At 43.4% G+C, this 25,940-nt stretch overlaps 1 protein-coding gene across 1 annotated transcript; it reads right to left on the bottom strand.

Annotated features, from left to right (window-relative positions):
• Window positions 1–963: 963 nt before the first annotated feature.
• Window positions 964–25,940, bottom strand: LOC120058710 (semaphorin-3F-like). The gene is made up of 16 exons (XM_039007456.1): window positions 25,780–25,940; window positions 25,351–25,413; window positions 25,073–25,192; window positions 18,169–18,262; window positions 17,938–18,057; window positions 17,434–17,579; window positions 16,951–17,065; window positions 16,696–16,765; window positions 15,082–15,226; window positions 14,432–14,654; window positions 9,082–9,170; window positions 8,904–8,945; window positions 8,648–8,805; window positions 1,876–1,943; window positions 1,492–1,622; window positions 964–1,374 (listed from the first exon to the last, which is right to left on the bottom strand). The coding sequence occupies exons 1-16, from the start codon at window positions 25,933–25,935 to the stop codon at window positions 964–966; spliced, it is 2,151 nt and encodes a 716-aa protein (XP_038863384.1). The 5' UTR covers window positions 25,936–25,940.

Genomic DNA, 25,940 nt, shown 5'->3' on the forward strand with positions numbered 1-25,940 from the left:
CCAGTAAATGTTGTATTGGGAAAATATATATGCATAAACCCAAAGAGTCCAACAAATAAAAAGAAGTAGAGACTCATTTGGTCAGTTTCTTCCTGCTAACAAATACGTTTGGTCAAATTAAGCAGGAGTTTCTGATTATCCACATTTTCTGTGACACGTCATTTTAAAAACACAATCGAAACAATGTAAATTTGCTAAAATTGATCACCTCATTGTTATACCAGAATCTTAAAAAATGGCGAATGAAAAACTGAGCCGTATTCTTTCTGATTTGACATTGGCAGGATTCTACTGTTACAATATTTCGAATGGAAACACAATACACATAATAATTCAAAAATTGCCCATGTTTCATCAATTAGTTAAAATGAATGTTTGAAACACTGATTTTTGAAAATGTTGGATTCAGGGGAACAAATGGATTGTAAAAGTATGGTTTTACAATGATTCATATGATAGGGTCTCCCTATCGCCTAACTACCATGGTGCTGGCTAGACAACTCTTGTGTACACTAACAATCCTCTGCAGTTTCTAAAACTGCTTATACTGAGTGAGACATACTATAACATAAGTAGCAATCCAATTGATAATACCCAGGCTTATAGGATCAGGGATTATATTCAGGATACTAGTTACTAATTTGGACTGAATAGGGCAGTTCATTTGATAAATAATGGGAAGATTTTTAGGACCAAACCCTCTGTGCGTGTAACTACAATTGGACCTCAAATCTCATTGACATCAATAGATGATTTACAAGAAAGCACATAGCTATGTGCACGGATCTAAAGTCAGAATTGGGCCCATGGAGACTAACCCTGAATGGGAATGGGAGGAACAATACACATAACAACAACATCACAACATGAGTGAGTGACTCTGCACGTTACCAGTGTGGAGGGCCACTGTGACCCTCCAGGACCTGGCCCGTGCACCAGTGAAGGAGAGGGGAGAGAAGGGGTCTAGGAGGGGATAGGGCCCCCTGGGGCTGGCTCTGGCTGGCTCTTGACATGCCTCCTGTTGGTGCGTTTTGTGGGAAGGTTGGGGTTGAACTGCTGCCAGTAGGACTGACAGTACTGGTTGATGAGGCGGATCTCTGGCTGGGAGGAGAACTGTGGTGGCAGAGTTTGAGGCGGGGGCGGTGGGTGGTGGGGGTGCGGGTGGTGATGGGGGTTCTGGTCCTCCGGTGGGGCATCCAGGGAGGTGAGGGCCTCCACTATCTCCCGGTCCAGGATGCGGAGGGCCACGCGGACCACCGTGTGCTTGAAGTTGTTCTCAGTGGCCAGGCAGTGGTACAGCCCCCTGTCAGCGTGGCTCAGAGACTTGAGCAAGATGCCATGAGCTGTCTTCAGCACCTCTCCGTCTCGGCTCAGCTGGGGGAAGGGGAGAGAAGGGATAAGGAACATCAGCGTGAGCGAAAAGGAGAAGACAACATTATCTACAGCCATCATACAAAAGTTAAATAAACGGTCCGTTAGGCCTTGTCTTACCACTTTCCTCCTGCCGTCTGGTTTCTGGTAGAGCCATTTGACTGTCGCTTGTGGAGATCTAGGTTGGCACTCCAGGAACGTACTGCTCCCCTTCACCCCAAACTGCACCGTTTCACTGAGACGCTTCTCCACTGAAGGAGACAGAATCAGAGAAATAAAGTGAAGTATAGATTACGGCATAATCTGAATAAAAGGCCTTTTGACTCCATTTGACCCATTAACAGTGGTTAACTCCTTCGTGAGATTGTGTTGCGAGACCATTGTATGCAGAAAATAATTAAACTCCTTTTACAAAAATCTATTCGCCAGACCAGGCTTTCAGATACACACTCTATATAAGATGTAAGGGAGATATTGTTCAGTGCTTTGGCCGGAATCACGTACCTTTTGCATTGAACCCTCTGCACTGCCGCAAGGGGTTTCCATGCTTAATATCCTGTCTTCTGCTTCGCCTGTGAACAAGTATAGGAACAGTGAATTACCCTCTATACATTAGCACAACTTTGACTTATGCCTGAAACCCGGTAAGCAGTTTGGATGGAATTACTTCAGCTAAACTAATGTCATGACTGTCCTGTGAGGATCCAAATAGGTCAGATCAGCTTGGCAATAAATAACTTCAGCCAGATCCCCTCTCACCCACAGAGGGGGGAGATGGGAGCTGGTGGGAGGTTGACAGTTCACACCCTGTTGTAAATCAAGGATTAGAATATTCAGTTATCTCCCTCTCTAAATTCACACAGGAATGTGCCTTTGTTACACAGACATTTTCTAGCCGAAACTCTTAACACATTGTAAAGTGAATACTGGAACAACATTTCTAACATAGAACTTGGGGAATGGTCAAAGGCGATCTAAATAATAATAATGTCATTTTGGTTGTTATTTTGTGACGTCATTAAAAATTCTATAAAGGAAATACTGTAACATGAAAAGTATATACACAACATGTACAAAGTTTCCATCCTCTACATTGTGTATGAAAAATTATTAGTGTTTTTGTTAAGAGAGGGATGTGATCTTAGAAACTATAAGAGGAAATTGTTCCTATAACTTTGATTACTAAGTAGTCACCACACCCTTGAGTGAGGTCAGAGAGCATGTCAGCCTCACGAACCGCCTCTTTTGAAGAACTGTATAAAATGATGGGTTAAATATTAACATATCAGACCAGACATGCATGTACAGTTGAAGTCGTAAGTTTACATACAGCTTAGCTAAATACATTTATACTTAGTTTTTCACAATTTCTGACATTTAATCAGAGTAAAAATTCTCTGTCTTAGGTCAGTTAGGATCACCACTATATTTTAAGAATGTGAAATGTCAGAATAATAGTAGCGAGAATGATTTCTTTCTTTCATCACATTCCCAGTGGGTCAGAAGTTTACTTACACTGAATTAGTATTTGGTAGCATTGCCTTTAAATTGTTTAACTTGGGTCAAACATTTTGGGTAGCCTTCCACAAGCTTCCCACAATAAGTTGGGTGAATTTTGGCCCATTCCTCCTGACAGAGCTGGTGTAACTGAGTCAGGTTGTAGGCCTCCTTGCTCGCACACGCTTTTTCAGTTCTGCCCACAAATTTTCTATAGGATTGAGGTCAGGGCTTTGTGATGGCCACTCCAATACCTTGACTTTGTTGTCCTTAAGCCATTTTGCCACAACTTTGGAAGTATGCTTGGAGTCATTGTCCATTTGGAAGACCCATTTGCGACCAAGCTTTAACTTCCTGACTGATGTCTTGAGATGTTGCTTCAATATATCCACATCATTTGCCTTCCTCATGATGCCATCTATTTTGTGAAGTCCCCCAGTCCCTCCTGCAGCAAAGCACCCCCACAACATGATGCTGTCACCCCCGTGCTTCAAGGTTGGGAGGTTGGGATGGTGTTCTTTGGCTTGCAAGCCTCCCCCATTTTCCTCCAAACATAACGATGGTCGTTATGGCCAAACAGTCCTATTTTTGTTTCATCAGACCAGAGGACATATGCAGTTGCAAACCGTAGTCTGGCTTTTTTATGGCGGTTTTGGAGCAGTGGCTTCTTCCTTGCGGAAGAACCAAAGTATGTTAATCTCTAGGAGACAGAATGCGTCTTCTTCCTGAGCGGTATGACGGCTGCGTGGTCCCATGGTGTTTATACTTGCGTACTATTGTTTGTACAGATGAACGTGGTACCTTCAGGCGTTTGGAAATTGCTCCTAAGGATGAACCAGACTTGAGGTCTTGACTGATTTCTTTTGATTTTCCAATGAGCAAAGAGGCACTGAGTTTGAAGGTAGGCCTTGAAATACATCCACAGGTACACCTCCAATTGACTCAAATGATGTCAATTAGCCTACCAGAAGCTTCTAAAGCCATGATACCATTTTCAGGAATTTTCCAAGCTGTTTAAAGGCACAGTGAACTTAGTGTATGTAAACTTCTGACCCACTGGAATTGTGATACAGTGAATTAAAAGTGAAATAATCTGTCTGTAAAAATTCTTGGAAAAAGTACTTGTGTCATGCACAAAGTTGATGTCCTAGCCGACTTGCCAAAACAATAGTTTGTTAACAAGAAATTTGTGGAGTGGTTGAAAAACGAGTTTTAATCACTCCAAACTAAGTGTATGTAAACTTCCGACTTCAACTGTAGCTGCAGCTCACGTCCAAAGTGGTTCGAACTCAATCTCAACACGAGGTAGAGGCGATAACATCACCTCCCCAACAATCACTGGTATGGCTGATAAGCTGTCCTAAGTAAAGTATCTAGAAAAGTGAATTTAAGTGGGACCATTATCCTACTCTTCTCAAATCACTGTAGAACGCTACTCTCATCACCCCAATGGGAACCATTGACATGGCTGGCTAGCCTATCTTCAGGAGCGAATGGAAGGGAAATCAACTCTGTAGTTCTGTTCAGGACTACACGACGAACCATGACATTTACATGTAAATACATTCATTTCTTTCTACAAAAGGGTGACGGTTCGTGTAAAGTATATGATTACTGTGAGAGCAGTTTCTAAATGTACCAAAGTATTATGTCTTTGTCCCTCTGCCCATCTCTTTTGTAACAAGCCGCCATATTGTGTCAGTCCGCTAGGGACCTTGTTGTATGTATTAAGTGTGTATGTTTATCCTGAGTTACCATTTAGTTAGCTAGTAAATAAATAATAATTTGTGTAGTACTGAATCATAAGTAAGGCTGGGTTTTTTGAAGATGCAGGAGGTTACGACTGTTCAGAATGATGATATGATACGAGGTTATGATTAATGAGTTAACTGTTTATGAATGTAATAGGTAAAAACCTTTAGAGTTGTCGTGTCTTTGGCATCATTAAATGAAGACTTTTAGTTATCAAAGATTCTCTGTAATTAGTATTACGCGATTAAACTGATTAATCATGTAACTGTAATTAACTAGGAAGTCGGGGCACCAAGGAAAATATTCAGATTACAAAGTTAGAATTTCCTAATATAACCTTTCAGATATTTTCATATCTGATCAATAGTCTTCTGATTAATGAATTATTTACTTTACCTCACGTTAGTCTCATTCCAAACGTCGTAAATTGTTGGTTATCTGCACGAACCCAGTCTTCACTATGAGTCATCCATACATCAATTGTCTTAAATCATTTATTTATTACTAACTAAGTAATTCACAGAAATGCATAAACAAACAAACAATGTAAATATGGTTACAAGAAATGATAGGAGAATGTGCCCTAGTGGGCTAAACCGGCATGGCGGCTTGTTAGACAAAAGGGGGAGTGGGGGTCGACTGAGAAGACAACCCACAGTTGATAATTATAACAATTGAAATGCTAATCTTATGCACATGAACGCTCACTCATTCGGGAACAATTGCAATCAATATATATATTTACGCTCAGTGTGTCGTCTTGATCGCTGTTGAAAAGTTAGTTCATTTTGTAGAATTGTCCGTCTCTCTCTCTCTGTCTGTTAGAGGGGATAGTTCAGAGTGACATTCATTCATGTTGCTGTAGAATGGATGTTTCGGCGGTTGTCGTTCTTCGCGTTCAATGATACCGAATTCCTAGCTGCAGACTAGTAATTAATATCAAAGACTTGTTCTCATTCTGTTGGTATCAATAGTCTAAGAGTTTAACCACGTGGTATGGTTCAAAGATTCAGCAATGGTCTGCAACCTTTGTCCTCCCGTGACTGAGAGAAACATGATCTACTTGAGGAATTCTCAAGATTGGGGTGTTATTCGGAATTGCAGAAAAGGGTCTGTCCCAGGATGCCTGACCTTAAGTGGGTTCATGGGCGGTCCTCTGATTTGGTTCAACTCAAAAGGGAATTGGAGTTTCCTTCATTTAACAGTCCAAAATCACATTACACAATTTTACAAACAGTATCATACTCACTCATTCATCTTATACAACAATTAAATGTAAACCTCATATCTGAGGCTATTATATAAACAGCGTTATGGTAATGTGGCCGCACCGTCTCCCATGAGCTTCCCCAAGTTGTAACAAACGGACCAGTTCGTAGCTGGATTCTTCACCGATCTTTTATACCTTCTCCGGAACGTAAACGTTGTTCGGACCTCAAGTTCTGTGAGGTGGAAGAAATTCCTTTGTTCTCTATGAAACTTCACTCTCTCTCAATACTGTGTGGCCATGAGGCAGGGTCTTCCCTAGGAATGTACGACCTCACTGACCACAGCAGCCTAGTTGTAGGGGGCAGAGAGAGTCAGGGAGAGGCAGGGAGAGGGGGATGGGGCTTGCTGTACCCAAAGAGGGCAACGTCATGACAGAGTTTAATTCGGAAGATGGTAACTCTAAAGAACTACTCTCGTGGTGTCCCAAATTCCTAATGAGTTAATTGTTACATGATTAATTTAAATCGGGTAACAATTAAACATAGTTGATTAGATAACAGTCATCAGATTAATTAAAGTAAAGTCACAACACTAATAAAGAACATAAAATACCTTCAGAAAGTAGGTACACACATCTACACAGAATATCCCATAATCACTAAGTGAAAATATGTTTTTAGAAATGTATTGAAAATTAAATACAGAAATATCTCATTTACATACAGTACCAGTCAACAGTTTGGACACACCTACACATTCAAGGGTTTTTCTTTATTTTGTACTATTTTCTACATTGTAGAATAATAGTGAAGACATCAAAACTATTAAATAATACATATGGAATCATGTAGTAATCAAAAACAAATTAAAATATAAATATATTTTATATTTGAGATTCTTCAAAGTAGCCACCCTTTGCACACTCTTGGCATTCTCTCAACCAGCTTCATGAGGTAGTCACCTGGAATGCATTTCAATTAATATCTTTCCTTCTTAATGCGTTTGAGCCAGTCAGTTGTGTTGTGACAAGGTAGGGGTGGTATACAGAAGATAGCCCTATTTGGTAAAAGACATAGCCCATATTATGGCAAGAACAGCTCAAATAAGCAAAGAAAATTTTCAGTCCATCATTACTTAGAGACATGAAGATCAGACAATGCGGAAAATGTGCAGTTGCAAAAACCATCAAGCGATACGATGAAACTGGCTCTCATGAGGACCGCCACAGGAAAGGAAGACCCAGTTACCTCTGCTGCTGAGGATAAATTCAGAGTTAACTGCACCTCAGATTGCAGTCCAAATAAATGCTTCACAGAGTTCAAGTAACAGACACATCTCAACATCAACTGTTCAGAGGAGACTGCGTGAATCAGGCCTTCATGGTCAAATTGCTGCAAAGAAACCACTACTAAAGGACACCAATAAGAAAAAGAGACTTGCTTTGGGCCAAGAAACACGAGCAATGGAAATTTGTCCTTTGTTCTGATGAGTCCAAATTTGAGATTTTTGTTTCCAACCGCCGTGTCTTTGGGAGATGCAGAGTAGGTGAACGGATTATCTCTGCATGTGTGGTTCCCACCGTGAAGCATGGAGGAGGAGGTGTGATGGTGCTTTGCTGATGACACTGTTAGTGATTTTTTTTAGAATTCAAGGCACACTTAACCAGCATGGCTACCACAGCATTCTGCAGCGATACGCCATCCCATCTGGTTTGTGCTTAGTGGGACTATCATTTGTTTTTCAACAGGACAATGACCCAAAACACACCTAACAGGCTGTGTAAGGGCTATTTGACCAAGAAGGAGAGTGATGGATTGCTGCATCAGATGACCTGGCCTCCACAATCACCCAACCTCAACCCAATTGAGATGGTTTGGGACGAGTTGGACAACTGTCTCTATAGCACTTCACTAATCTGGGCTTTATGGGAGAGCGGCCAAAAATAAGCAACTCTCGAGACAAAGGCACATGACAGCACGCCTGGAGTTTGCAAAAAGGCAAGTGAAAGACAGAGCATAAGACAAAAGATTCAGTGGTCTGATGAGACAACATTTTAACCTGAATGCAAAGCGATATGTCTGGAGAAAACCCATCACCCATCTAATACCATTCCTACCGTGAAGCATGGTGGTGGCAGAATAATGCTATGGGGGATGCATTTCAGCAGCAGGGCCTGGGAGACTGGTAAGGATAGAGGGAACAATGAATGGAACCAAATAAAAGCTAATCCTTGATGAGAACCTGCTTCAGAGTGCAAACGACCTTAGACTGGGGCAAAGATTTACTATCCAACAGAACAATGACCCCAAGCATACAGCCAAAGCAACCCTGGAATGGCTTCAGATCAAGGATGTGAAAGTGCTTGAGTTGCCCAGCCAAAGCCCAGATTTGAATCCCATTGAAAATCTATTGGAAAGACTTGAAGATTACTGTTCACCGCCGCTCCCCATCTAACTTAACAGAGCTTGAGAAAATCTGCAAGGACGAATGGGAGAAAATCCCCAAATCCAGATGTGCAAAGCTGATACAGATGACTCAAAGCTGTAATCACCGCCAAAGGTGCTTCTACAAAGTATTGACTCAGGGCTGTGAATACTTATGTAAATGAGATATTTCTGTATTTAATTTTCAATAAATTAGCAAAAATGTCTAAAAACATGTTGTTTTCACTGTGTGTAGACGGGTGAGAAAAAACATTATTTAATCAATTTTGAATTCAGGCCGTAACATAACAAAATGTGGAATAAGTCAAGGGGTATGAATACTTTCTGAAGGCACTCTATTATGTAACCCCCTCATTGGTGCTAAGGTGCCTCACCTCTTGGTGGAGGGGCTAAAGGCGGCGCATGTCTCCCCATCCCAGGCACAGTAAGGGTCTCTGGCCAGGCAGCAGTCTGAACAGGCCTTGCCATAGACGTTACACCTGTGCAGGGACAACTGGGTAAGCCCCCTCTCTGACGACACATACAGCTGTTGCTGTGGGTCAGAAGGGAAGAGGAAGGACAATCAGAGGCATACAAACAACAGCAACAGCAGTAATCATAGATGAACAAGTGATAATTGATGAAACCTACCCTCTTTGATGATAACATCATAGTCTTAATAGGAGCTGGAGTCTGCAAAAAAGAACAACAAATAGGTGTTAGGAGAAGATAATACTGCAGAATGAAGCTTTTGGCTTGTCCCATCTCCCTTCTTGTATTAATTCATACTAGACAGTGATTTACATGAAATAGTAATGATTGTCATTACCCTGAACATTTCCACTTCCTCTAATGTAAGTTCTTCTGTTGTGCTAGTGTCTTTAGGAAGTACTATCACCTTTTGGACTGTCCCACGATCTACAAAAAGAGGGGAGAGCGGTTCATAGCGTACATAGTACCACAGATAGCCTAAATATCCTAGAAACATATTCAGAGAAGGTATGTGTGAAATGTAAAAATATAAAAAATCTAACACTTTTTTTTCATCGTATAAACGTTAAATAAAATATCATAAAATGTCGTAAATTCATAATCTAGATATGGTTCTGGGTGTGACCGCTAGGGGGCAATGCAGTTCAATCTACAGCAGCCCTGGCTACATACAGGTCGTCACTAGTTATTACAGCCACAAAGTCCGCCTATTTCTACATTTCTCTTCTTAAAATGTTTTTTTAACCCTAACCACACTGCTAACCCGAACCTTAAATTAAGACCAAAAACATTTTTATTTTAAGATATAGTCAAGATATAGTCCATTTTTACTTTGTGGCAGTGGTTACTACTAGAAACCCAACCAGACAGCGTTCACTTTACTGCCGTCCCCCACCCACTCAGCAACGATGGTATTAATGCCATTTTAGGTTCTCCGTTGTCAGTACGTACTTCATGTCCCACTTTTCATCAATGTGATGGCTCGTTGCAGTGATGTATGAGAGCGTGTTCATAAATGTCCAACAATCTGTTGTTAACGCCACGTATGCTGTTTGAGAGCTCTCCATCAGGGCCATCACGGTTCTTCGACATGGCATCTTGTAGTCTGGTTCTAGATATGCCATTAGGGTATTGAAGCCGACATCCTCTACCATTGACAATGGCTGGACATCAACAGCAATCATTTCTCTAATCAGCGATGTGATTTGCTTACTCCGTCCATTATCACACTCTTTCAGCAATGCACCTGTACTGCTGCTGTAGCTCAATTCCACCTGGCTAAGTTTGTATTTCATCACCTTCTCCTTTAACTTCTCAAAGTATTGCCATACAGGACTTCGCCGCTTTCGCTTCCTCTTCCTCTCCATTTTTCCAATTGTTAACGAAGATGACGTGTGGAACACTTTATTTATATCCATGGCAAATCATTTGAAAGACGCGTATCTTCTCCTACTTACAGCATTATTGCGGTACATATTTATAAAATATATATATTTGAGCCTTTATGATGAGGACCGGGACCTGTTAAACGTAGCTTTGTGATAGTACACAGATTTTTATTTTGTACAATTTATTTTACAAAATGTACGGTTAGGGATTTTTATCTAAAAGTTAATGATCCCAAATGTGTTTGTCTTCTTCAATTTACAGTTACCTTCTCTTGTTTTTCAATCAACAAACAAAACACATTCCACATTCACAGATGTGGCAGACATAAATAATAAAATTAAATATAAAACAAAACAAACCGATTTGCAGCAGCACTATCTGTAATCATCTTAGCTAGTTCCAGTTTTAGCTGAGACAAGGAGCAAATAATGAGTTTTTACAGCACCTTACACAACATGTATATACACTAATTTCCCTAATCACCCCATTGACTCTGTCCAATTTGAAATATAGTTGAGTAGAGGAGACCAGAGTCTATCAAACCTGGGATCACTTGCGGAGGTCATAAGTAATTTTGCACATTTTGGGGAATATTTAGAGGTGGAAACCTTCCGTCTGAATTAACGGGAATATATGGGAATTAACGGAAGTATATGCAAATTAAATATTAATACCATTTAAATGTGATACGGTGCGTCTCGGTGAGAGGTGTAGGAGTCAGGCGCAGGGATTTCTGAGAAGCGTGTTTAATATATAATTATATATACATAGTCCACCAATACAAAATTGGCACAGACGAAAATCCAAAACTACGCTCTCGAAGGAACAGAAACTCGTGCCAACACACGGAGGAACAACCACAGTTCCGACACTACATACAAGTGCCTAAATAGTGAAAACAATACAGAAACTCGTGCCAAACGCACGGAGGAACAAACTCAGTTCCGAAAATAAACTACACGTGCGTAATAACGAAAACAAGAAACATCAAAGATAATCGAGCGCAAAATACACACAAGCTTAATCCCGCACGAAATAAGGCAGGTAACAGGTGCCCTATATACACACAGAAATAAACGCAATTGAAACCAGGTGTGAAAAGGAACACAGACAAAACAACCAGAAAAGGAAAAAGGGATCGGTGGCGGCTAGTAAACCGGCGACGCCGAGCGCCGAGCGCCGCCCGAACAGGGAGAGGAGTTACCTTCGGTAGAAGTCGTGATATTAAATGTAGATGTTTTTTGCATTGGATATATTTACCATATATGGAGACATAATTGCAAATGATTAAATCCTTCCAATAGAAATGTAAAAAACAATTTATTTAAGAATTCAACTTTAATTAAATGAGTTTACTTTTCACATGGGAAGATTTTACTGAACAACAAAAGAAAGGGAATATTGAATGATCCCCAATGATCCATCGCATCTCTCAAAAACGTTTTCAACATATATCTGTAAAATGATAGTCTAGAAACTAAAGCTTTGGTTGTCTTCCTCTCAGGCTTCCATGTTTTCTCCCTGGACCTTCCCAATGTCCACCTCTTGAACATCAGACTCTGAGGCCTCATCTTCACTGTCACTTTCCAACCTTGTTGATGGATGGCTCGCTGTCATGCTCAAAAAGCAAAAAATTTGCCCAGATGGCCACCAATTTTTCAACCCTTTTATTGGTCAGCCTGTTGCGTGTTTGGTGTGTGTGTTCCCAAGCAAGGACCAGTTGCGCTCTGAGGCGGCTGATGTTGGTGGGATTTGGAGGATGATGGAGGCAACAGGAGAAAGAGCCTCAGATCCACAAAGTCCCTTCCACCAGGTGGCTGATGAGGAAGGAATGGAGTTTTGCATCCGTATGTTCTCTCAGAAGTATAATTTGCAGTAAAAATAATGAAAAGTTAAATGTATCTGATTTGGATCATATGTGACCTTGTCATCTGCTGTTCGGATGGCCATGATTGTACGCTCTGACTGCTCTTTTTTTAATTGGTAAGCAAGCAATCTGCTAGGCCTATTGCTATACTCATGGTATTTCTGTTTAGTGACTATACTCTCCCGAGTATAGTCCAAGTTTAGTTTGGGTTTGGCTGCTTTAAGTTGACTCCAGGAGGAGCTGTCTGGGGATTGTTTATGTACTTTTTCGCAGCGTTCCAGCTCCCCCTCAAGATCTAACCTGTGTGCTTCCATTGCTTTTTTCTTAGAGGAAGCATATGCAATTAGATGACCTCTTAGTGTGGCTTTAGCAGCGTCCCACATTGTGGCCGGAGAAACAGGAGAATCTTTGTTGTCTTGTGTGTAGTTGTCTATCCATGTAGTAACCAATATATAGAATGCTTTGTTTGATAACTTGGAGGTGGTAAATTTCCAGCTCATTAACCTCAGGATGTTTTTACAGAGGTCAACGCGGAGGTGGACAAGGCGTGATCTGAAAGTGCTATGGGTCCGATTGTACAAGTGGCAGAATTTATGAAAATCGTTGCGATAAAAATCTAATCTATACGAGAGTAGGTGTTATGGACATTAGAGTAGTATGTATAGTCCATAATTAAGCTATTAGTCTCTCTCTAGATATCTATCAGTCCCATCTCTTTAGTAAGAGAGTTAAACATTGCCAATCTAGGGTTTGTGGTGGGGACTTGAGATGATTTGTCCAGGGTTGAGTTGAGGGTACACTTAAAATCTCCAGCCAGCACTCCAAAGGAAATAAAATGCTCATTGAACAGGGTTATCATTTTCGACATGAAAGCAGGAGTATCTGTGTTAGGGGCATATATATTTAAAATAGGAATTGGTTGCCCATATAGGGACCCAGATATCAGAATAAATTTCCCCTCCGGATCAGATATGGTTTTATCAATTATGAATGGAACATGCTTATGGATAAGTATGGCTGTGGCTCTACTGTTTGATTTGAGAAATGGGAGATACAGCTGTCCCACCCAAGCTCTGCGGAGTTTAGCATGTTCGGTAACACAGAGGGTGGTCTCTTGTAATAGCGCAATGTCTGCTTTTTCCTTTTTGAGAGCACATAAACTCAGCAAAAAAAAGAAACGTCCCTTTTTCAGTACCCTGTCTTTCAAAGATAATTCATAAAAATCCAAATGCTTTCACAGATATTAATTGTAAAGGGTTTAAACATGCTTGTTCAATGACCCATAAACAATTAATGAACATGCACCTGTGGAACGGTCGTTAAGACACTAACACCTTACAGACGGTAGGCAATTAAGGTCACAGTTATGAAAACTTAGGACACTAAAGAGGCCTTTCTACTCACTCTGAAAAACACCAAAAGAAAGATGCCCAGGATCCCTGCTCATCTGCGTGAAAGTGCCTTAGGCAGGCTGCAAGGAGGCATGAGGACTGCAGATGTGGCCAGGGCAATAAATTGCAATGTCCGTACTGTGAGACGCCTAAGACAGCGCTACAGGGAGACAGGACGGACAGCTGATAGTCCTCGCAGTGGCAGACCACTTGTAACACTTGCACAGTATCGGTACATCCAAACATCACACCTGCGGGACAGGTATAGGATGGCAACAACAACTGCCTGAGTTACACCAGGAATGCACAATCCCTCCATCAGTGCTCAGACTGTCCTCAATAGGCTGAGAGAGGCTGGACTGAGGGCTTGTAGGCATGTTGTAAGGCAGGTCCTCACCAGACATCACTGGCAACAATGGGCACCTATGGGCATAAACCCACCGTCGCTGGACCAGACAGGACTGGCAAAAAGTGCTCTTCACTGACGAGTCACGGTGTGTCACAGCATCATCGGACTGAGCTTGTTGTCATTTCAGGCAATCTCAACGCTGTGCGTTACAGGCAAGACATCCTCCTCCCTCATGTGGTACCCTTCCTGCAGGCTCATTCTGACATGACCCTCCAGCATGACAATGCCACCAGCCATACTGCTCGTTCTGTGCGTGATTTCCTGCAAGTCTGTTACTTTTGATTTTGATACCCCCTTTGTTCAGGGACACATTATTCCATTTCTGTTAGTCACATGTCTGTGGAACTTGTTCAGTTTATGTCTCAGTTGTTGAATCTTAATATGTTCATACAAATATTTACACATGTTAAGTTTGCTGAAAATAAACGCAGTTGACAGTGAGAGGACGTTTCTTTTTTTTGCTGAGTTTAGTATCTTTTTCAGTCTTATTGCATGACCTAAAATCATGACAGTTCCATGTCAGTAGATTTAAGGTACTAGTCAACGTCATCGAACAGTAATCGAACTCTAGTGCAAGTCATCTCTGGGAATAGGTGGATAATAGTTACAGCTGCTAGCTAGCATGACTCACCTGTGCCCAGGAAGAGCACCTCATACCTCCCGTCCACAGCATCCACCAGGTCCACCACGATGGAGGTGAATTGGTAGTCCACCCCTGTTCGGACCACCAGAGGGCGCTTGTGTATGGTGTAGACAGGGTGGTACATGAGGGGGTGCGCCCTCACAAAGTTCACTGCCTCATCCGAAAACTCCTTGGTGGAGCGGAGGCCCGGGGTGAACGTTCCTCCTGGACACTGTAGATGAAGAGGACAGAGAGCTCTGGTTGAACTGGGTCATGTTCAGTGGCACCAAAAATAAGCAAACCGTCTGAAACAGGGAAGAACTACTGTATCTGGACTTGGCCAATCAAAACTGCATGTTTCATTTTCCATTGCACAACGTTTTGCTACGATGTACATCAATGAATACGGCCGTCATGTAGCTCAACATGTTCTTGTGTGTTGGATCATGGGAATGATGTGATTTTGACCACACCAAGACACTGACAGTTTGACACATTGTTTCTTTTGATGATTTGTTGATCTAGATTTGACTCTATGATCAATAGCAACTTCAAAGCTACCCATAATTTGTTTGTTTATTAGGCTACTGTCTACTAGTCAAATGATCTACCATTCATTTTCGACATTCCTGGAGGCATTTAGTCCTGAGTGTACGTACCGTTCCAGGGCGAGGGTAGGGGATCTTTCCAGTGTAGGGGGTCCACTGGTAGTTGTGTCCATGCTTGTGTGAGAAGGGGCCATTGAAGACATTGCGAATGTCGGACATAGAGTATACACACACGGCTGAGCCCTTAAACACAGACCTAAGGAAGGAGGTGGAAAGGTGGTGGAAGAGAGTCATCAAAATAAACTACCCCAGTGGTGTGTATTTATGGATGCCAAGGGAAGAAAGGCATCCGAGCAAAGCGAAACAGCGCCCCTCTGTCTCTGTATGCGTAGCCCATCTATCTGATGCTGTCTGGTCAAAAAGAGTATGACATTGTTGCCGTCCGTAGCATTGAATGCGAAAGAAGCCAACGAGCATTTGGCCTCTCTTGATAATTTAAAAAATAAAATAATAGCCAATCAGCGTTGAGCTAAACTGAGTGAGCTCAACTGTGAATGGTCCTGGTGCACCAGAAAAAAGTGTCAAGGGAAGAGTGTCAAGGGACTTGTGGTTTTATTTAATTATTTGTACTAGCCAATGATTATAACAGCGATTCTGATACAACCATAAATTCATAAATTGTGCCCCTGGCCTGAGAGGATGGAAATTCAATATGAAGCTAAATTTTGGCTAATTTTAACTAGCTGGCTCATCATTCCCCATGAAAGGAAGTTAGGCTAGAGAGCATGCATTTTAGCCAGGTAGCCTAGGACAACTAAAACTAAAAGTGTGTACTGTATGACAGAATCATAGACCATTTCAGCAACATGGAAGAGAGGAGGATGGCATTGGTGTTTCTCTACAAGTAGGGTGAGTCAAGTTTTTACTACTTTCACGTACGCACACACACAGGCACACACACACACACAAACACAGAAATCAGTTCCATGGACAGCCACATCATATTTAGCTTACGTTAATTAGACTGATTCAGAGGGGTTGGGTTAAATGCGGAAGGCACATTTCAGTTGAATGCATTCAGTTATACAACTGACTAGGTATCCCCCTTTCCCTTTCCCTAAACTGTTTTGGGTATATTTTAGTTGTAACTGTATTAGACTAAGCATAGGTGATTTGATGATGATGAAATATTGAAATTGATATGGTGCTGGAATAGTGGAGGCAGCTCCTTTTTTCTTTGAGACTTGCGGTAATTCTCCATGGTTCTAAATCAATAGTTGTTCGGTAGTCTGAAAATGTCGGAAACATTAACTTGCTTGAACTGTTTGTTATATGCAATATGCTTTGTGGACTTCACAGGACAGATGTTGCTCTCCGGTTTTGTGATAAACAAAGGTGTGGTTAAATTTATTAAGGAATATAAACTAACAGGTTGTAGGGCAAACAACACAATTATCACAACACATGCAATATGGCTTTTTTTCCCTGGCTTGGCTTCCCCAGTGATTTTACACGTAGGTTGTAATATGACTTTTTTCCCGTGGCTTGGCTTCCCCAGTGATTTTACCCACGCACCGCTACTGAACTACCCCAAGGTTCTAGAACTTAATTTGTGGAGAACTACTGGGCGGGCAGGCTTTTGTTTTAGCCCGACACTAACAAAGGAAATAGAATGTATGGTTGTGTAAAAAAAAACATTTTGGAATGATTCAAGTGATATATTACCCCGCAGTGGAAAAGACAGCGTACACGACAGGATTGCGTTCGTCTTGTGTTGGCTGAATGAAGACATCCTCTGATGGGAAGCAAGTTGACAAAGGTGTTAACAGTGCCTTTTCTATAAACAAGTGTCAAAATAAGACTAAGCCTCCAATTCAATCAAAGCGTAAACATTCTGAACATTTTCCTTTATCTGCAACTGATTGAATTGCAGCCTACTGTACAGCATGTCAATGCCGCAGGAATGAAAAGCAGTCTCACTCAGCTCATCGAAATAGGTCTCCACACCATCACTGCCTATCACTGAGCACACCAGCCGAGCCTTCAGGAAGGTAGTCCACTTGTTGACCAGTGACCTCTGACCCCCATCATCATTCTGGGAAGGTGAAACAAAGTTAGGGGGAATTTACGTAAAATGGTAGATCATTCAATATCATCACCACAACCACTTGGCTTTCTAGTGTCCAATGGTTATGCGTTTAGTAGGAACGAAATGGGAGAAAATGATTTGAAACTGAGGTATTACCCCCTAACTTGGGGAAGACGGGCTCATAGTGTTGGCTGGAACAGAATAAATGGAATCCAACACATCAAACACATGATTTCCATGTGGTTGATGCCATCCCATTCACTCCATTCCAGCCATTATTATGAGCCATCCTCCCCTTCAGCAGCCTCCTGTGGTGTGTGTGTATGTGTCTGTGTGTTTGTGAGGTCAGGGGGGGATATACGAGGGCCTCTCACCAGGCATACTCGGCCCACCCTGGCCAGGACACTGGGGCTGCCCCCCCCAGCCGAATCCAGGCTCTTCTCCCGAAAGAAGAAGTAGAGCTTATCATCGTTCCTCTCAGAGCTGTCAGGAATGTGCTGGATCTTCACAAACACAGGCTCTGGAGATGGAGACAGACATTAGTCAATTTGAGAAAAGAGGGTAATAGAGAACGAGAGAGACAGAGAGAGAGATTATTATTATTTATCTTGTTACCAGTCACCTTCTCCTAATCCCTGCCTACATGTACATACAGTATCTACCTCAACTACTCCAGTATCCCTGCAAATTGTAATTTGGTACTGCACTTTTGGGAAGGGCTTGCAAGGTAAGCATTTCGCTGTATTTGTGCAAGTGACAAATGAAAGAGAGAGAGAGAGACATAGAGAGAGAGAGAGAGAGGTGTGGCTGACTTTTTCTCAGGGCAAAATAGTAATGAGTTGCTCAAAGTGTCACCTGTGGGTCAGGGGCAAGCTTACCATTCAGCCAGCGGGAGTCATATTGCTCAGTCCTGACGGCAGGTCTGTCTCCCAGGGTTCTGAAGATGGCCGGGTCCGTGCCCATGAAGTCAACGTGGACCCCTGCATACAGATTCCCATCTAACAAAGAGGGAACAAAAGAGGAAGATGGATGATGATGATGGCTTTTGGTATTGTAAGTGAGAACTGTGGGGGGAACTGTTATGATGAACAGACAAGAAGAGGTCTCACTGATAAGGGCCACAGCATTCTCCTGCCGCGGGTCGTAGGAACATTTCCCTTTCCCTGAGTCCACATAGCCAGGGACCAGCCTGAACAGGTACTCCTGCACAGAGAGGACAATACATGGATGTAGGTATGTTTCAGACTTGGGTTCAGATACTATTTTAGGTACTTCAATTACTTTTTATTACATTTCAAAACTAATATTTAGATAACCTTTATTTGAAAAAACAAATAGTTGAATATTGGAATGCATTTCAAAATACCATTTGGAAAGTATTGGCATGTATTTACAATTACTTAAAAATACATATCGTTGGAAGTATTTGGAAAACAAAATAGTTGTAAATGTACATAGTAGTTTAATTTCATGACCGCAGTCGATTTCCACGTGACCATTGAGTCACGGTAACTGGGCTTCTCCAAAACTGCGCTCTGATGCAACTTATGGTCATTAGTAGCCTACCAAACTTGCTAATGGCCTGGTGCTCAGCACTCCATTGTCTCTCTAATCACACTGACATCAATGCAAATGCAATAGAAAAACAAATCAATCACTTCATGAGAGCCTTGGCATTCAGAGTTTGAGCGGAATAGGATCACCTGGTGTGCAGCGAGAGCCAGCTCCTCATAGCTGGTTGATGCATAGAATGAAATGAGTGTTCCCATAAGCCTATGTTGCACAACATTTCTATAGGCTATGCTATGCAAGAAAACAGAGTTTTAATGGCCTCTAAAAAGAGCAGGTCACATCAGCTTTCTATAGGCTAGGGCCAATATTAAGCACATTGCTTCTCTTTACAGCCGGAGTAGCCTACCTGGCTGGCATGTAAATGAACCGCGGGAAAAGCTAGCATTCGCTATTCAATGACATGTATTTTATTCCTCTGCCCAAGGTTCCGACAGGTACGTGATAATGGCCCATATTATCACTCGTGAATTAGAGGTCGACCGATTGTGATTTTTCAACGCCGATACCGATACCGATTATTGGAGGACCAAAAAAGACATACCGATTAATCAGACAATTTTTTTAATTTATTTGTAATAATGACAATTACAACAATAGTGAATGAACACTTATTTTAACTTAATATAATACATCAATAAAATCAATTTAGCCTCAAATAAATAATGAAACATGTTCAATTTGGTTTAAATAATGCAAAAACAAAGTGTTGGAGAAGAAAGTAAAAGTGCAATATGTGCCATGTAAAAAAGCTAACGTTTAAGTTCCTTGCTCAGAACATGAGAACATATGAAAGCTGGTGGTTCCTTTTAACATGAGTCTTCAATATTCCCATGTAAGAAGTTTTAGGTTGTAGTTATTATAGGAATTATAGAACTATTTCTCTCTATACCATTTGTATTTCATATACCTTTGACTATTGGATGTTCTTATAGGCACTTTAGTATTGCCAGTGTAACAGTATAGCTTCCGTCCCTCTCCTCGCCCCTACCTGGGCTCGAACCAGGAACACATCGACAACAGCCACCCTCGAAGCATCGTTACCCATTGCTCCACAAAAGCCACGGCCCTTGCAGAGGAAGGGGAACAACTACTCCAAGTCTCAGAGCGAGTGACGTCACCGATTGAAACGCTATTAGCGCGCACCCCGCTAACTAGCTAGCCATTTCACATCGGTTACACCAGCCTAATCTCGGGAGTTGATAGACTTGAAGTCATAAACAGCTCAATGCTTGAAGCATTGCGAAGAGCTGCTGGCAAACGCACGAAAGTGCTGTTTGAATGAATGCTTACGAGCCTACCATCGCTCAGTCAGACTGCTCTATCAAATATCAAATCATAGACTTAATTATAACATAATAACACACAGAAATACGAGCCTTTGGTCATTAATATGGTCGAATCCGGAAACTATCATTTTGAAAAAACAAAACGTTTATTCTTTCAGTGAAATACGAAACCGTTCTGTATTTTATCTAACGGGTAGCATCCTTAAGTCTAAATATTGCTGTTACATTGTACAACCTTCAATGTTATGTCATAATTATGTACAATTCTGGCAAATTAATTACGGTCTTTGTTAGGAATAAATGGACTTCACACAGTTCGCAACGAGCCAGGCGGCCCAAACTGCTGCATATACCGTAACTGCTTGCACGGTACGCAAGAGAAGTGACACAATTTCCCTAATGATAAGAAATTCATAGTAGGCAATATTAACTAAATATGCAGGTTTAAAAATATATACTTGTGTATTAATTTTAAAGAAAGGCATTGATGTTTATGGTTAGGTTTGGTGCAACGGCAGTGCTAAATCATCACCCGTTTGGCGAAGTAGGCTGTGATTCAATGAGAAGTTAACAGGCACCGCATCGATTATATGCAACGCAGGACACGCTAGATAAACTAGTAATATCATTAACCATGTGTAGTTAACTAGTGATTATGTGAAGATTGATTGTTTTTTATAAGTTTAATGCTAGCTAGCAACTTACCTTGGCTTCTTGCTGCCCTCGCGTAACAGGTAGTCAGCCTACCACCCAGGCACCTCTTGGAGTGCAATGTAAGGCAGGTGGTTAGAGCATTGGACTAGTAACCGGAAGGTTGCAAAAACGAATCCCCGAGCTGACAAGGTAAAAATCTGTCGTTCTGCCCCTGAACAAGGCAGTTAACCCACCGTTCCTAGGCCGTCATTGAAAATAAGAATGTGTTCTTATGTAACGTTCGTCTGGTGGTGTATGAACGGACCAAGGCGCAGCGGGTGATGAATACATAACTATTTATTACAAACAGACGAAACACTGACAAAACACTAGAACAAACTACAAAACAATAAACGAAGGCAACAGACCTGAAACAAACGAACTTACATATAGACGAAGGACGCAAGAACAGGAACAGACTACCTAAAACGAACGAACAAACGAAACAGTCCCATGTGGATTACACAGACACAGGAACAATCACCCACAAACAAACAGTGAGAACAACCTACCTTAATATGACTCTCAATCAGAGGAAACGTCAAACACCTGCCTCTAATTGAGAGCCATACCAGGCAACCCAAAACCAACATAGAAACAGAAAACATAGACTGCCCACCCAAAACTCACGCCCTGACCAATAAACACATACCAAACAACAGAAAATAGGTCAGGAACGTGACAGAACCCCCCCCTCAAGGTGCGAACTCCGGGCGCACCCCTACAACTCAAGGGGAGGGTCTGGGTGGGCATCTGTCCGCGGTGGCGGCTCCGGCGGTGGACGAGGACACCACTCCACCACTGTCTTTGTCCCCCTCCTTAGCGTCCTTTGAGTGGCGACCCTCGCCCCCGACCATGGTCCAGGAACCTTCACTAAGGCCCCTCCTACATAGAGGAGACAGCTCAGGACAGAGAGGTAGCTCAGGACAGAGAGGTAGCTCAGGACAGAGAGGTAGCTCAGGACAGAGAGGTAGCTCCGGACAGAGAGGTAGCTTAGGACAGAGGGACAACTCTGTACTAATGGCAGCTCCGGACTGGGTGGCAGCTCCGGACTGAGTGGCAGCTCCGGACTGAGTGGCAGCTCCGGACTGAGTGGCAGCTCATGACTGTAGGGCAGCTCATGACTGTAGGGCAGCTCATGACTGAAGGGCAGCTCATGACTGAAGGGCAGCTCATGACTGGAGGGCAGCTCATGACTGGAGGGCAGCTCATGACTGGAGGGCAGCTCATGACTGGAGGGCAGCTCATGACTGGAGGGCAGCTCATGACTGTAGGGCAGCTCCTGACTGTAGGGCAGCTCCTGACTGGCTGGCGGCTCTGGCGGCTCCTGACTGGCTGGCGGCTCTGGCGGCTCCTGACTGGCTGGCGGCTCTGGCGGCTCCTGACTGGCTGGCGGCTCTGGCGGCTCCTGACTGGCTGGCGGCTCTGGCGGCTCCTGACTGGCTGGCGGCTCTGGCGGCTCCTGACTGGCTGGCGGCTCTGGCGGCTCCTGACTGGCTGGCGGCTCTGGCGGCTCCTGACTGACGGACGGCTCTAGCGGCTCCTGACTGACGGACGGCTCTAATGGCTCGGGACAGACGGGCGGCTCTAATGGCTCGTGGCAGACGGATGGCTCAGAAGGCGCTGGGCAGACGGATGGCTCAGAAGGCGCTGGGCAGACGGATGGCTCAGAAGGCGCTGGGCAGACGGATGGCTCAGAAGGCGCTGGGCAGACGGATGGCTCAGACGGCGCTGGGCAGACGGATGGCTCAGACGGTGCTGGGCAGACAGATGGCTCAGACGGTGCTGGGCAGACGAGCAGTGCAGGCGGCGTTGGGCAGACAGCCGACTCTGACCTGCTGAGGCGCACAGTAGGCCTGGTGCGTGGTGCCGGAACTGGTGGTACCGGACTGGAGACACGTACCTCAAGGCTAGTGCGGGGAGCAGGAACAGGGCACACTGGACTCTCGATGCGCACTATAGGCCTGGTGCGTGGTACCGGAACTGGAGGTACCGGGCTGAGGGCACGCACCTCAGGGCGAGTGCGGGGAGAAGGAACAGTGCGTACAGGGCTCTGGAGACGCACAGGAGGCTTGATGCGTGGTGCCGAAACTGGAGGCACTGAGCTTGAGACACGCACCACAGGGAGAGTGCGTGGAGGAGGAACAGGGCTCTGGAGACGCACTGGAAGCCTGGTGCGTGGTGTAGGCACTGGTGGTACTGAGCTGGGGCGGGAAGGTGGCGCCGGATATACCGGACCGTGTAGGCGTACTGGCTCCCTTGAGCACTGAACCTGCCCAACCTTACCTGGTTGTATGCTCCCCGTCGCCTGACCAGTGCGGGGAGGTGGAATAACCCGCACCGGGCTATGTAGGCGAACCGGGGACACCATGCGTAAGGCTGGTGCCATGTAAGCCGGCCCAAGGAGACGTACTGGTGGCCAGATATGTAGAGCCGGCTTCATGGCACTTGGCTCAATGCTCACTCTAGCCCGGCTAGTGCGGGGAGGTGGAATAACCCGCACCGGGCTATGAACACGTACAGGAGACACCATGCGCTCTACTGCGTAACACGGTGTCTGCCCGTACTCTCGCTCTCCACGGTAAGCCCGGGAAGTTGGCGCAGGTCTCCTACCTGACTTCGCCACACTACCCTTTAGCCCCCCCCCCCAAGAAATGTTTGGGTTGTACTTGCGGGCTTCCAGCCTTGCTTCCGTGCTGCCTCCTCATATCGTCGCCTCTCCGCTTTAGATGCCTCCAGCTCCGCCTTGGGACGGCGACACTCCTCTGGCTCTGCCCAGTGTCCTTCTCCGTCCAGAATCTCTTCCCATGTCCAATCCTCCTTGACCCACTGCTGCTGTCGTTGCTGTCCGTTAACCCGCTGCTTGATCTGGGTTTGGTGGGTGATTCTGTAACGTTCGTCTGGTGGTGTATGAACGGACCAAGGCGCAGCGGGTGATGAATACATAACTATTTATTACAAACAGACGAAACACTGACAAAACACTAGAACAAACTACAAAACAATAAACGAAGGCACCAGACCTGAAACAAACGAACTTACATATAGACGAAGGACGCAAGAACAGGAACAGACTACCTAAAACAAACGAACAAACGAAACAGTCCCATGTGGATTACACAGACACAGGAACAATCACCCACAAACAAACAGTGAGAACAACCTACCTTAATATGACTCTCAATCAGAGGAAACGTCAAACACCTGCCTCTAATTGAGAGCCATACCAGGCAACCCAAAACCAACATAGAAACAGAAAACATAGACTGCCCACCCAAAACTCACGCCCTGACCAATAAACACATACCAAACAACAGAAAATAGGTCAGGAACGTGACATCTTAACTGACTTGCCTAGTTAAATAAAGGTGTAAAATAAAATATATATATTTTTTAATCGGCCAAATCGGTGTCCAAAAATACCTATTTCCGATTGTTGTGAAAACTTGAAATCGGCCCTAATTAATCGGCCATTCCGATTAATCGGTCGACCTCTATCGTGAATGATGGCCACCGTGTGCTGTCTAAGGCAATGCATTTTTTGGGGACTTTTTCTAATCATAGTCACATGCAGCCTACCCAATATGCCTATATGTTTTGATGAGGGTTGTATCACAACTAAAGTGGCCAAATAACTCTAAGCGTAGCCTATAGGCCTAGGACCCCTCGAACAGGGTCGGAGAGCCCATAGCCTACAGAGGCTAGTGAATCGTGTTATTATAAGCCCAGTCATTTGCACAATCAGGTGTGAAAACAGTTTTGACTGGACACTATTTAAAAGAAGTTAAGCACATTAATCACTGGCCTAACACAGTTTATCTGGACCCCCGCAAGGTCCGAGTTCTCTTTATCATGTTTTACTATCCTGTGCAAATGTTGATTTGTGGTAGTGGGAGACAATGTTGGAGGCTTTGGAAATGACTCTATTGTGGTTATCTGCAGATTTAAAGTCATTTTTAAGAGTGAGCTGTATTGTGTCAGAAAAGCATCTTCTTCTTCTTCGGATGTCGTCTTCAAAATTAGCAAAAGCAACAACCCTATTATTTGCATTAGCGGTGACCACGGTGTTGATTTTGGTTGAGATCTTGTAGTGATCCAAGAGTTCCTCATATGTACTGACAATGCATTGTCCAGTATGGCTGCCTTTGAACTGTTTACATGCCAGCATAATACTGCAAAGAGTCCAATCCTGTAGGAAGTGTACTGCCTTTTAGCTCAACTTTTATAGCAAGGTATTTGAAATATGTTTGGGGGAAAGATATTTGAAAAGTGTGTCAAATAGTATTCCAGGAAAGTATTTAAAATAAAAGTAATTGTTTTATGTTGTGTATTAAAAAATACTCAAATACACACAAAAAAGTATCTTAAATAACAAATACTCAAATACACATGCATTTGAACCCAGATCTGGCATGTTTGTGTGTGCGTCTGTCTGTGCATGTTTGTTTGTTTGTGTCCGTACCTCTGCTCTCCATCCTCTGTTGATGAAGGTGCATATGGGCTTGTAGGCCCCTGTGCCACAGGTGTACAGGTGTGTGCGATTCCAGGGTTCGATCAGACGCACAAAGTTTGCACATTCCCCCTGATTAGGACAGAGGGAACAGAGTTACAATCAATACACTTGACATACTGTGCATATTTACTGTACTACAAATAACAACAGTATTTGTGTAGCCCTTTTTATACATTATACATTATAATGACCTATACATTATAGGTCAAGACATAAAGGACACTAACCTGCCCACCCTTTCCAGTCATTCTACACTCTCCTTTCCTCTGGGTAGTGGCCGGCCAGTGAATCTGAAGGAAGAAGTGTAGAAAATGCAACATTTCAGATCTGGTGCATTGTATGATTTTCTGCGTGTAGACATTACATATTCTAAGCCTTAAAATAGGACATCATAAAGGCTCATACATGCTTATAAATAGGTCATAATAAAATAAAAGCATTATACCTGTGGACGTCAAGTGTGACTTATTTGCACTCATAGGCGTACAGATGGCTACAGTGGCTGAATATTTCATCAAATGTAATTAAACACAAGAATGGATGCTGGCAACTTGACTCCATGGCGGCCATCTTCGTCAGGGAAATCTTATCAGGTAATATATGTATCTGTCTCTATGGAATTTTATCATAGGAGTCATCATAGTGTTTGCTCTTACTATGAGGGGCTCCTTGTTGATGTTGTGCATGTCCAGAGCCACCAGGTACTCCCGGCTGCCCAGGTAGAGACGGCCCTGGTCTTGGTCCATGTGCAGGATGCGGTAGTCACTGGTGTTGAAGGAGAAGGAGAAAGGCCGTGCCGTCCGTGTCTCCATCAGCT

The sequence above is a fragment of the Salvelinus namaycush genome, chromosome 14 (genome assembly GCF_016432855.1).
Source record: "Salvelinus namaycush isolate Seneca chromosome 14, SaNama_1.0, whole genome shotgun sequence".
NCBI classification, from domain to species: Eukaryota; Metazoa; Chordata; class Actinopteri; order Salmoniformes; family Salmonidae; genus Salvelinus; species Salvelinus namaycush.

Coding starts and splice junctions, on each gene's coding strand:
- LOC120058710 (XM_039007456.1), bottom strand. CDS start 25,935: ATGGAGACACGGACGGCACGGCCTTTCTCCTTCTCCTTCAACACCAGT. Junction 25,414..25,779: donor TCAACAAGGAGCCCCTCATA/GTAAGAGCAAAC, acceptor TTCTTCCTTCAG/ATTCACTGGCCGGCCACTAC. Junction 1,375..1,491: donor CAGACGGCAGGAGGAAAGTG/GTAAGACAAGGC, acceptor CCCTTCCCCCAG/CTGAGCCGAGACGGAGAGGT.